Source organism: Plecotus auritus (genome assembly GCF_963455305.1).
Source record: "Plecotus auritus genome assembly, chromosome: 13".
NCBI classification, from domain to species: Eukaryota; Metazoa; Chordata; class Mammalia; order Chiroptera; family Vespertilionidae; genus Plecotus; species Plecotus auritus.
In genome coordinates, this window is record NC_137779.1 from 24,365,862 (window position 1) to 24,378,817 (window position 12,956).

General features: G+C 63.1%; 1 protein-coding gene across 2 annotated transcripts in view; it reads right to left on the reverse strand.

The window, feature by feature from the left end:
* Window positions 1-2,420: 2,420 nt before the first annotated feature.
* WSCD2 (WSC domain containing 2) overlaps window positions 2,421-12,956 on the reverse strand; it is a 77,474-nt gene continuing 66,938 nt past the window's right edge. For both annotated transcript variants that reach the window (XM_080650534.1, XM_080650535.1), the window contains exon 9: window positions 2,421-4,438. In XM_080650534.1, coding sequence (XP_080506660.1) covers window positions 4,086-4,438 — 353 coding nt within the window. In that variant the 3' untranslated portion in view covers window positions 2,421-4,085. The remainder of the gene's footprint in view (window positions 4,439-12,956) is intronic.

Sequence of the window (12,956 nt, forward strand, 5' to 3'; positions counted from 1 at the left end):
CTCGCCGCCGGCACGGGGTATTGCATTTTGGAAGAAGCCGAGCGAGGTTTTCGGTTTTCGTGGGTTCCCTTGACCAACTTTCTGCCCTTCGCCCACATCACCACCCCCACCTGAGTCACTTAAATATCAGCCTGAAAGAGGGGGAGCCATTCGTCTCCCTGGAAGTGATGCGTCTTGACAGGTGTTTTCTTGGGGGACATTTATAGCTGCAAAAGCGATGCTACGCGTGGGGCTTTTGTCTCCTCCCTCCCCATTTGTTGTTTCTCTAAGATGGAACACATTTTATTTTCCCAGTGGGAAAAGTACCAGAGACGTGATTTACTCCCCCCCACCCCGCCTCTCCACATTTTCTGGCCTCTCTGTCTTGTATCTTTGGGACAGGCTTGGGTTGTTGGTTTGAACCCAAGGATCCTCCCCTGAGCAAATGGATCACCTTCTCTGTGTCTCTCACGCCCCTGGGGCTGCTCCTGATCCCCCGCGCTCCTCGTTACTAATTTATAGGGAGAACTGAACGCGGTATTTCCGTGTCTGTCTCCACCTCCCCCCGCCTTCCCCCCATGCCATCCCAACTAGATGGTGAACGCCAGGGGACAGGGAGTGGCGTCAGCTCACAGCCTTTCCCCCTGCCTCCCTGCTCCTCTGTCCCAGGTTCTCCTGTCAGTCAAAGAACCTCCTCCCAGGAGCTGCTCAGGCTGAATCGTGGGGGCCTCTCGGCCTTGTCACCTCCCCCTGCCCACATCCGGTCTGTCACCAAGTCTGGTGGCTTCCTCCCTTCGCTCTCTCCATGTGATACGCCTCTCTCTGACCCCACACCCCACCTCCCCCCCAACCTCTCAGATTTCCGGTCTCCCCACAATGCCAGGCATGGCGCGGAGCTGGTCTCGGACCACAGTCCCCTCTCAGGAGGGTCACAACAGCAGGGTCATTACTGACCTCCCTGTCTCCAGGCTTGATGCCCACCCCCCCACCCCCCCGCCCCCAGTCCTCACTGTCATAGCTAAGGGATGGGGCAGTGGAGCACATGCCTGCAGACTCTGTTGCTAAGGAAACCACTTCCTTGGTTACTGGCCTGGGTAGCATGTGTCTCACTGTGTCTGGATCTCGCTGAGTCACGCCCACTCTCCAGGAAGGCGAGGAAGAGGATTGGGGAGAGGACAATAGGGTGGGGAGGAAGGGAGGAAGGGCACGAGCAAGAGGTGGGCAGGGAGACAGGAGCTCAGAGCTCAAGGGATAGGTGTAGTGAGATGCTTGCACAGCAGAAGCAGAAACCAAGCAAGAGATAATGATGAAACGAGGGAGAGGGAAGAGAGGATAAGAAAGGAGAGAGGGTTGTGAGCAGCTGGAGGAAATACACAAGAAAGGAAACAGAGAGGGAGGCAATGGGAAGGAACACAGTGAGAGAGGGAGGGGTGGGAGGCGAGCAGAGCAATGTGTGGGAGCAGGGGGAAGGGGACTGAGGCTGGGCCTCTGGGGGGATCAGGGCTCAGTCTGTGATCAGGACTCCAGCTTCGCTGTGACTCAGGATCAGTCATCTGGGACCAGTCACACTTAGTGTACTGGTTCAGGCTCAGGCTGGGACCAGAATCCCGATGTGAGACGGGGGTCAGAGGTTAGCCTGGGGCCCAGCGGATCATCACAGAAGGACGTGTTGGAGCCAACACAAGCTCCCGGAAGAGCAGGATCCCCCCTGGATCCTGGAACAGCCCCCCACTCTCCCTTTTCTGAGGTCTTCCTTTCCAGACCTCCACCCCCTCCTCCCAGTCCTGGGCGCCCTTCCCCTGCCTGTCCCAGCGGCTGGCCGCCCCTCTCCCCCCAGGTCCACGTGGCTGTGAGCAGCGGCACCTTTCCGCAGAGGCCCTCTGTCTTGTGCGGCCAGAGGGCACGGTCCTCCCTCAGGGGCACTGGGAGGTTTGAACACGGAGACTCACCGCCCACCCGGGAACGGAGGGCTCTTTCTGACCCTGACTCTCAGTGGCTTCCAAGCAGGGGCACTCACACCTCACCCTCGTAACCCTTCCCTCCGTCCCCCCACGCCTGTCCCCCCGTCCCCACCCCATACACACACACCAAGGACAAAGGCACGGGTGGAAGACGTCCCTCCACAGGCACCTGCTTGTGCCCAGGTTCACACACACCGGCATTTCCTCCTCTACGCGTGCGGGACTCCACACACAGGAACCCACACGCACCCCAGAAATGGGCCCGGGCACACTGGTGTGGGGGGGACACAGCCTCGGGACAGAGGGCCGCTGGCCACGGGGACAGTTTCACACACAGAGGCGCTCGGTTCTCCACCGGCCGTTCCAGAGTCACGCAGACACAAGCAAGTGTGCACCCCGGAACATTCTCTCTCACCCAGACACCCCCAAAAACACCCCTCTGTGAGCGCACCTTACACAACACTCCGCCGCGGGGTGGAATTCTCAACAAAACTCACTTTTAATGATGTGTTGACCTGAGGAATCTTCAGACAGAGGCCTGTGGCCTGAGGTGACCGCCGGCAAAGAGCTGGCCCAGGCCGTGGGCCCAGAGCTCCCAGAGAGCGCTGGCCTGTGGGTGGGAGCGGGGGAGGGGGGGGGAGGCTTCCCCGAAGACTAGAAATGAGCCCGGGGGGAAAGAAACGCAGTACAAGATACATTCAGAGCCCCTGGCTGGGCCCTGGGGTCGCCCACAGCTGACAGGGGAGGGTTCAGGGTGAGAATCGCAGGTCTGATCCCCTGGCCCCTTCGCTTTGCGTGGCCGGCTTCCAAGGGGTGGAATGTATGAGTCATATTCCTCTTAAAAAAATATATCTCTTTACACTCGCCTTCTCCATGGTCTCCTGGCTATTTGGGAGTGAGCCTGTCCTTGCACCCCAAGGCTTCAGGGGGGCTGCTGGGGAGGGGGGTGCTCCGGACAGAACAGTGAAGAGCTGTGACCTATGGCTTTTGCATCTACGTGATGGGTGCAGTGCAGGAGCGCAGGTGTGGGCCAGGTGGGAAGCCGCTGGTCTCCAAGGTGAGGAAGCGGAGGGATCCTGGATCCATGCTTTCAAAGATCGAGGATCGGGGACGCGGGTCCCCAGGAATCCTTTGGTTTGATGTCTCAGCTTCGGGGAGCAGCGTTCGTGCGGAAGTGAAGAGCCATCGCATTCGTTTCATTCCTCAAAGGCCTGGCGCGGGAAGCTACCCCTTTGGGACTGTGATCACGGGAGGCCGATGGTCCGGGAAGGGAGCTGGGTCTCTTTTGGGTCTGGTTCCACCTGGTTTGGAGCATCCCTTGCTCTCTCACCTGGAGAGCGAAGGCCCCGTCGGCAGGGGTCAGAGGCAGTGTGAGATCCATGTGTCGCACCCGCAGTGGAGCGACAAGTGACGGGGCTCTCGTTCTTAATCAGAGTCCGCATGGGCCCTCGGCCATCCTGGTGGGATAACCTTTGGTGCCTGGAGAACCCTGGAGGTGGGATCAGGACCCCCAGGTCACCTCCTGGGCCCAGTGGGGGAGGAAAGGGCAGAATTTGACCTTAGTGCGGTCCTCAGGAGCAGTGTGACCTGGGGGTGGGCTCGTGATGCAGGGACCCCACCTGGTGGTGCCTAGGAATCTCCTGCAAGCATTGGGGCTCCCCCACCCACCCAGGATGTCCGAAACTGGATGCTATGGAGAAACCTCCAGCCCCCATCTTTCTTCCACCCAGGTGGCCCGATGAACCCGGTGCCGCTCGCTGCTGCTTGGTGGAGAGAAGGGCCTATGAGCCCAGACCCAGAGGGCTGAGCGCCAGGGGCACTTTTTCCAGCATCCTGGTCCTCAGCACCCATGGGAGGCACCCGAGTCTCCGGGACACCCAGGAGCCCGCCCTCCCATGGGGAGAACCAGAGTGGTGGGGGCAGGGCCGTGGCAGACAGAAGCCTGTGTGGCTGGGACTCCCCCCATCAGGGGCCTCCTGGGCTGGGAAGGGCTGTGGGCAGGTGGCTGTCCCCTGAGGCTCCTGTGTCATGCAGGAAACGCACTGAAAGCCAGCAGCAGCCGAGGGGACTGTCCCCAGACCAAAGAGGGGCCAGATGATGGGCGGGGTCCCCAGGGGGTCTCGAGGCCCCTCCCCGGCGGGCCCATCATCTGGGGTAGTAGTCGTCAGGCACACCCGTGAGGTTCCGCCCCTTCAGGGCCGCGTCCACCAGCTTGATGTAGGCCTGGATGGTCTTCTGCATGTCCGCCGTGTAGGGGTCGTACTCCAGCTTGCGCAGCCCCGAGCGCTTGAAGTTGCCGTCCTTCTGGCTCTCCACGCACAGCAGCCGGTCCTCGCGGACGGCCACGCCCAGCAGGCGGACCATCCGGCCCAGCTGCACGAACAGGTCCCGTTTCAGGTCCTCGAAGTGCACCACCAGCACCTTCTTGCCGAACTTGAGCCAGTCCAGCGTGTGCGTGGCCCACCACGGGGCATAGTTCCTCACGAACTCGGGCCACTCTGTGGAGAGAGGAGGGAGGGCCGCGTCAGAGGGCGGAGAGGCTCCCGGGACCCAGGTCCGAGTGGTCGCTGTCCCTCACAGCAGTAAGAACACCTCAACTCCTGGTAGCTCTCCACACCCACCTTGCTGGGTTTGTAAAAGGACAGGATGGACTGTCACCAAAATTGGGAAGGTATTTTTGGGATCGTCTGACTTGTAAGTCAGGCTATGACCAAATGTGGGAAATTCCTTGGGGAGCCCTAGAGAGGACCCCAAAGAGATAGCCAGCCAGCCCCTGGGGTGGCTGAAACCAGAGAGAAGCTGGGTAACTACAGGGGAAGCCAGGGCGGATGCTGGGGAGCGAGAAAGGGAGTCTAGCCCCAGGAGGATGCTGGGACAGAGGAAGGGAGGCCAGCCCAGGAGGATGCTGGGACAGAGGAAGGGAGGCCAGCCCAGGAGGATGCTGGGACAGAGGAAGGGAGGCCAGCCCAGGAAGACGCTGGGACAGAGGAAGGGAGGCCAGCCCAGGAGGATGCTGGGACAGAGGAAGGGAGGCCAGCCCAGGAGGATGCTGGGACAGAGGAAGGGAGGCCATCCCAGGAGGATGCTGGGACAGAGGAAGGGAGGCCAGCCCAGGAAGACGCTGGGGACAGAGGGAGGGAGGCCATCCCAGGAGGATGCTGGGACAGAGGGAGGGAGGCCATCCCAGGAGGATGCTGGGACAGAGGAAGGGAGGCCAGCCCAGGAGGATGCTGGGACAGAGGAAGGGAGGCCAGCCCAGGAGGATGCTGGGACAGAGGAAGGGAGGCCAGCCCAGGAGGATGCTGGGACAGAGGAAGGGAGGCCAGCCCAGGAGGATGCTGGGACAGAGGAAGGGAGGCCAGCCCAGGAGGATGCTGGGACAGAGAAAGGGAGGCCATCCCAGGAGGATGCTGGGACAGAGGAAGGGAGGCCAGCCCAGGAGGATGCTGGGACAGAGGAAGGGAGGCCAGCCCAGGAGGATGCTGGAACAGAGGGAGGGAGGCCAGCCCAGGAAGACGCTGGGGACAGAGGGAGGGAGGCCATCCCAGGAGGATGCTGGGACAGAGGGAGGGAGGCCAGCCCAGGAAGACGCTGGGGACAGAGGGAGGGAGGCCATCCCAGGAAGACGCTGGGGACAGAGGAAGGGAGGCCAGCCCAGGAGGATGCTGGGACAGAGGAAGGGAGGCCAGCCCAGGAGGATGCTGGGACAGAGGAAGGGAGGCCATCCCAGGAGGATGCTGGGACAGAGGAAGGGAGGCCAGCCCAGGAAGACGCTGGGGACAGAGGGAGGGAGGCCATCCCAGGAGGATGCTGGGACAGAGGGAGGGAGGCCATCCCAGGAGGATGCTGGGACAGAGGAAGGGAGGCCATCCCAGGAGGATGCTGGGACAGAGGAAGGGAGGCCAGCCCAGGAGGATGCTGGGACAGAGGAAGGGAGGCCAGCCCAGGAGGATGCTGGGACAGAGGAAGGGAGGCCAGCCCAGGAGGATGCTGGGACAGAGGAAGGGAGGCCAGCCCAGGAGGATGCTGGGACAGAGAAAGGGAGGCCATCCCAGGAGGATGCTGGGACAGAGGAAGGGAGGCCAGCCCAGGAGGATGCTGGGACAGAGGAAGGGAGGCCAGCCCAGGAGGATGCTGGAACAGAGGGAGGGAGGCCAGCCCAGGAAGACGCTGGGGACAGAGGGAGGGAGGCCATCCCAGGAGGATGCTGGGACAGAGGGAGGGAGGCCAGCCCAGGAAGACGCTGGGGACAGAGGGAGGGAGGCCATCCCAGGAAGACGCTGGGGACAGAGGAAGGGAGGCCAGCCCAGGAGGATGCTGGGACAGAGGAAGGGAGGCCAGCCCAGGAGGATGCTGGGACAGAGGAAGGGAGGCCAGCCCAGGAGGATGCTGGGACAGAGGAAGGGAGGCCAGCCCAGGAGGATGCTGGGACAGAGGAAGGGAGGCCAGCCCAGGAGTATGCTGGGACAGAGGGAGGGAGGCCAGCCCAGGAAGATGCTGGGGACAGAGGGAGGGAGGCCATCCCAGGAGGATGCTGGGACAGAGGGAGGGAGGCCATCCCAGGAGGATGCTGGGACAGAGGAAGGGAGGCCAGCCCAGGAGGATGCTGGGACAGAGGAAGGGAGGCCAGCCCAGGAGGATGCTGGGACAGAGGAAGGGAGGCCAGCCCAGGAGGATGCTGGGACAGAGGAAGGGAGGCCAGCCCAGGAGGATGCTGGGACAGAGGAAGGGAGGCCAGCCCAGGAGGATGCTGGAACAGAGAAAGGGAGGCCATCCCAGGAGGATGCTGGGACAGAGGAAGGGAGGCCAGCCCAGGAGGATGCTGGGACAGAGGAAGGGAGGCCAGCCCAGGAGGATGCTGGGACAGAGGGAGGGAGGCCAGCCCAGGAAGACGCTGGGTCAGAGGGAGGGAGGCCATCCCAGGAGGATGCTGGGACAAGGGAGGGAGGCCAGCCCAGGAAGACGCTGGGGACAGAGGGAGGGAGGCCATCCCAGGAAGACGCTGGGGACAGAGGAAGGGAGGCCAGCCCAGGAGGATGCTGGGACAGAGGAAGGGAGGCCAGCCCAGGAGGATGCTGGGACAGAGGAAGGGAGGCCAGCCCAGGAGGATGCTGGGACAGAGGAAGGGAGGCCAGCCCAGGAGGATGCTGGGACAGAGGAAGGGAGGCCATCCCAGGAGGATGCTGGGACAGAGGAAGGGAGGCCAGCCCAGGAAGATGCTGGGGACAGAGGGAGGGAGGCCAGCCCAGGAGGATGCTGGGACAGAGGAAGGGAGGCCAGCCCAGGAAGATGCTGGGGACAGAGGGAGGGAGGCCAGCCCAGGAAGATGCTGGGGACAGAGGGAGGGAGGCCAGCCCAGGAGAGGAAGAGAGGCCAGCCCAGGAGGATGCTGGGACAGAGGAAGGGAGGCCAGCCCAGGAAGATGCTGGGGACAGAGGGAGGGAGGCCAGCCCAGGAGGATGCTGGGACAGAGGAAGGGAGGCCATCCCAGGAGGATGCTGGGGACAGAGGGAGGGAGGCCAGCCCAGGAGGATGCTGGGACAGAGGAAGGGAGGCCAGCCCAGGAAGATGCTGGGGACAGAGGGAGGGAGGCCAGCCCAGGAAGATGCTGGGGACAGAGGGAGGGAGGCCAGCCCAGGAGAGGAAGAGAGGCCAGCCCAGGAGGATGCTGGGACAGAGGAAGGGAGGCCAGCCCAGGAAGATGCTGGGGACAGAGGGAGGGAGGCCAGCCCAGGAGGATGCTGGGACAGAGGAAGGGAGGCCAGCCCAGGAGGATGCTGGGACAGAGGAAGGGAGGCCAGCCCAGGAGGATGCTGGGACAGAGGAAGGGAGGCCAGCCCAGGAGGATGCTGGGACAGAGGAAGGGAGGCCAACCCAGGAGGATGCTGGGACAGAGGAAGGGAGGCCAGCCCAGGAAGACGCTGGGACAGAGGAAGGGAGGCCAGCCCAGGAGGATGCTGGGACAGAGGAAGGGAGGCCAGCCCAGGAGGATGCTGGGACAAGGGAAGGGAGGCCATCCCAGGAGGATGCTGGGACAGAGGAAGGGAGGCCAGCCCAGGAAGACGCTGGGGACAGAGGGAGGGAGTCCATCCCAGGAGGATGCTGGGACAGAGGGAGGGAGGCCATCCCAGGAGGATGCTGGGACAGAGGAAGGGAGGCCAGCCCAGGAGGATGCTGGGACAGAGGAAGGGAGGCCAGCCCAGGAGGATGCTGGGACAGAGGAAGGGAGGCCAGCCCAGGAGGATGCTGGGACAGAGGAAGGGAGGCCAGCCCAGGAGGATGCTGGGACAGAGGAAGGGAGGCCAGCCCAGGAGGATGCTGGGACAGAGAAAGGGAGGCCATCCCAGGAGGATGCTGGGACAGAGGAAGGGAGGCCAGCCCAGGAGGATGCTGGGACAGAGGAAGGGAGGCCATCCCAGGAGGATGCTGGGACAGAGGAAGGGAGGCCAGCCCAGGAGGATGCTGGGACAGAGGAAGGGAGGCCAGCCCAGGAGGATGCTGGGACAGAGGGAGGGAGGCCAGCCCAGGAAGACGCTGGGTCAGAGGGAGGGAGGCCATCCCAGGAGGATGCTGGGACAGAGGGAGGGAGGCCATCCCAGGAAGACGCTGGGGACAGAGGGAGGGAGGCCATCCCAGGAAGACGCTGCGGACAGAGGAAGGGAGGCCAGCCCAGGAGGATGCTGGGACAGAGGAAGGGAGGCCAGCCCAGGAGGATGCTGGGACAGAGGAAGGGAGGCCAGCCCAGGAGGATGCTGGGACAGAGGAAGGGAGGCCAGCCCAGGAGGATGCTGGGACAGAGGAAGGGAGGCCAGCCCAGGAGGATGCTGGGAGAGAGGAAGGGAGGCCAGCCCAGGAAGATGCTGGGGACAGAGGGAAGGAGGCCAGCCCAGGAGGATGCTGGGACAGAAGAAGGGAGGCCAGCCCAGGAGGATGCTGGGACAGAGGAAGGGAGGCCACCCCAGGAGGATGCTGGGACAGAGGAAGGGAGGCCAGCCCAGGAAGATGCTGGGGACAGAGGGAGGGAGGCCAGCCCAGGAAGATGCTGGGGACAGAGGGAGGGAGGCCAGCCCAGGAGAGGAAGAGAGGCCAGCCCAGGAGGATGCTGGGACAGAGGAAGGGAGGCCAGCCCAGGAAGATGCTGGGGACAGAGGAAGGGAGGCCAGCCCAGGAAGATGCTGGGGACAGAGGAAGGGAGGCCAGCCCAGGAGGATGCTGGGACAGAGGAAGGGAGGCCAGCCCAGGAGTATGCTGGGACAGAGGGAGGGAGGCCAGCCCAGGAAGATGCTGGGGACAGAGGGAGGGAGGCCATCCCAGGAGGATGCTGGGACAGAGGGAGGGAGGCCATCCCAGGAGGATGCTGGGACAGAGGAAGGGAGGCCAGCCCAGGAGGATGCTGGGACAGAGGAAGGGAGGCCAGCCCAGGAGGATGCTGGGACAGAGGAAGAGAGGCCAGCCCAGGAGGATGCTGGGACAGAGGAAGGGAGGCCAGCCCAGGAAGACGCTGGGACAGAGGAAGGGAGGCCAGCCCAGGAGGATGCTGGGACAGAGGAAGGGAGGCCAGCCCAGGAGGATGCTGGGACAGAGGAAGGGAGGCCATCCCAGGAGGATGCTGGGACAGAGGAAGGGAGGCCAGCCCAGGAGGATGCTGGGACAGAGGAAGGGAGGCCAGCCCAGGAGGATGCTGGGACAGAGGAAGGGAGGCCAGCCCAGGAGGATGCTGGGACAGAGGAAGGGAGGCCAGCCCAGGAGGATGCTGGGACAGAGGAAGGGAGGCCAGCCCAGGAGGATGCTGGAACAGAGAAAGGGAGGCCATCCCAGGAGGATGCTGGGACAGAGGAAGGGAGGCCAGCCCAGGAGGATGCTGGGACAGAGGAAGGGAGGCCAGCCCAGGAGGATGCTGGGACAGAGGGAGGGAGGCCAGCCCAGGAAGACGCTGGGTCAGAGGGAGGGAGGCCATCCCAGGAGGATGCTGGGACAGAGGGAGGGAGGCCAGCCCAGGAAGACGCTGGGGACAGAGGGAGGGAGGCCATCCCAGGAAGACGCTGGGGACAGAGGAAGGGAGGCCAGCCCAGGAGGATGCTGGGACAGAGGAAGGGAGGCCAGCCCAGGAGGATGCTGGGACAGAGGAAGGGAGGCCAGCCCAGGAGGATGCTGGGACAGAGGAAGGGAGGCCAGCCCAGGAGGATGCTGGGACAGAGGAAGGGAGGCCACCCCAGGAGGATGCTGGGACAGAGGAAGGGAGGCCAGCCCAGGAAGATGCTGGGGACAGAGGGAGGGAGGCCAGCCCAGGAAGATGTTGGGGACAGAGGGAGGGAGGCCAGCCCAGGAGAGGAAGAGAGGCCAGCCCAGGAGGATGCTGGGACAGAGGAAGGGAGGCCAGCCCAGGAAGATGCTGGGGACAGAGGGAGGGAGGCCAGCCCAGGAGGATGCTGGGACAGAGGAAGGGAGGCCAGCCCAGGAGGATGCTGGGACAGAGGAAGGGAGGCCAGCCCAGGAGGATGCTGGGACAGAGGGAGGGAGGCCAGCCCAGGAGAGGAAGGGAGGCCAGCCCAGGAGGATGCTTGGACAGAGGAAGGGAGGCCAGCCCAGGAAGGTGCTGGGGACAGAGGGAGGGAGGCCAGCCCAGGAGGATGCTGGGACAGAGGAAGGGAGGCCATCCCAGGAGGATGCTGGGACAGAGGGAGGGAGGCCATCCCAGGAGGATGCTGGGACAGAGGAAGGGAGGCCAGCCCAGGAGGATGCTGGGACAGAGGAAGGGAGGCCAGCCCAGGAGGATGCTGGGACAGAGGAAGGGAGGCCAGCCCAGGAGGAGGCTGGAACAGAGGAAGGGGCCAGCCCAGGAGGATGCTGGGACAGAGGGAGGTAGGCCAGCCCAGGAAGATGCTGGGGACAGAGGGAGGGAGGCCTGCCCAGGAGAGGAAGGGAGGCCAGCCCAGGAGGATGCTGGGACAGAGGAAGGGAGGCCAGCCCAGGAAGGTGCTGGGGACAGAGGGAGGGAGGCCGGCCCAGGAGGATGCTGGGACAGAGGAAGGGAGGCCAGCCCAGGAGGATGCTGGGACAGAGGAAGGGAGGCCAGCCCAGGAGGATGCTGGGACAGAGGAAGGGAGGCCAGCCCAGGAAGGTGCTGGGGACAGAGGGAGGGAGGCCGGCCCAGGAGGATGCTGGGACAGAGGAAGGGAGGCCAGCCCAGGAGGATGCTGGGATAGAGGAAGGGAGGCCAGCCCAGGAGGATGCTGGGACAGAGGAAGGGAGGCCAGCCCAGGAGGATGCTGGGACAGAGGAAGGGAGGCCAGCCCAGGAGGATTCTGGGACAGAGGAAGGGAGGCCAGCCCAGGAGGATGCTGGGACAGAGGAAGGGAGGCCAGCCCAGGAAGATGCTGGGGACAGAGGGAGGGAGGCCAGCCCAGGAGAGGAAGGGAGGCCAGCCCAGGAGGATGCTGGGACAGAGGAAGGGAGGCCAGCCCAGGAAGATGCTGGGGACAGAGGGAGGCCAGCCCAGGAGGATGCTGGGACAGAGGAAGGGAGGCCAGCCCAGGAGGATGCTGGGACAGAGGAAGGGAGGCCAGCCCAGGAGGATGCTGGGACAGAGGAAGGGAGGCCAGCCCAGGAGGATGCTGGGACAGAGGAAGGGAGGCCAGCCCCAGCTGGAGAATCACAGGGCAGGCTGTCCGAAACCCTGAAGCCAGACCCACTGCTTTCCACGAGGACAATGCCAGGTGCTCCCTCCAGAAGGAAATGTTTATTGAAGGAGCGTCAGTGAGTGAGTCTCCTACGCCCTGGTGGGGAGCCCAGCTGGTTCTTCATAACTGAATCTGCACCCCTTGCTGGGTGACGGATCCCGTGATCTGTTATCCTAACGACTACCCTGGAAAGAAAGGACTACTCTTCACTACCACCATTGGGTAAACTGAGGCCCAGAGAGGTGAAGTGACTTGCCCAAGGCCACACAGCCAGGGAGCACCATCCAGACCAGGCCTGCCTGATTTCAGGTTCTGATCTTGCTCTTTCATTATTTCAAAGACACCAGCAGCCTCGCCCCCACTTCCTCCCACTCAGCAGGGGCTCAATAAATAGTTTTTGAGAGGAAATGAAATTCCCAGCCTCCCGCCCGAGTTGTGATAAAGGACTCCTCTTTGTCAGCAGAAGACACCAGGCCCTGTGCTGGGGCTCCTGCTGGCACACCCTGACGGCTGGGGAAGTATTTATGCTGGTGAGAAGGATATTCTTTATCCCTAAAACAGATTATTTACAATGTATCTGGCTAATTGGGCCTACACTGTTATAATGGGTTGAGACCAGATGTATCTGGGTGATTAGAGAAAATTTAGCATTGTACATAGTCTGTTTCACTATTTTTTTTTTTTTTAAATTTCCCCGCTCCCGAGTCACCTCCCAGCATCCCCGGTGATTCAGGACAACTGCTGCTCCCGCGGCAGAAGCCCCTGGGGATGGAGACAGCGCTCGGGCACCAGGGATGTACAGATCCCGACTCCAGGCCTGGCCACTCTATCACAAGCGGTTGCTGGAAGAGGGTTGTCCTCAAGGAAAAGGGAGGGGCGTGGTGGCCGGGTCCTGCAGCGGGTTGCAACCTGGGATGCAGGTGGCACGGGGATGGCCTCCTTGTGGGTTGCACACCTCCGTGGGATGGGAACGTGTGTGGCCTAAGCACCCACGGTGTGTCGGGGCTGCGTTGGGCGATGCGCAGGCATTAGCTCAGGCAGTGCCCACGAGGAGCCTGAAGAGTAGGAATCACTAGCCCCATTGTACGCACGGGGGAGAGAGAGGAGGCCCAAAGCACGAAGCCACACAGTGTGTCCAAGGCGGGATTCGAACCCACATCCACCCTAGCCTGAGCTTGGCTCCTGCCCTCCTAGCAAACCCTTTGAGCTTCTGATCTTTTCAGCTCAGGCGCTCTTCTCTCCAGATGTTGTCTGGGACGACTCTGGAGTCAGACCGCCTGCGTCCAAAACCCAGCTCCTCTCCATGTTAGCTGTGTGACCTTGGGGACATTAGTCG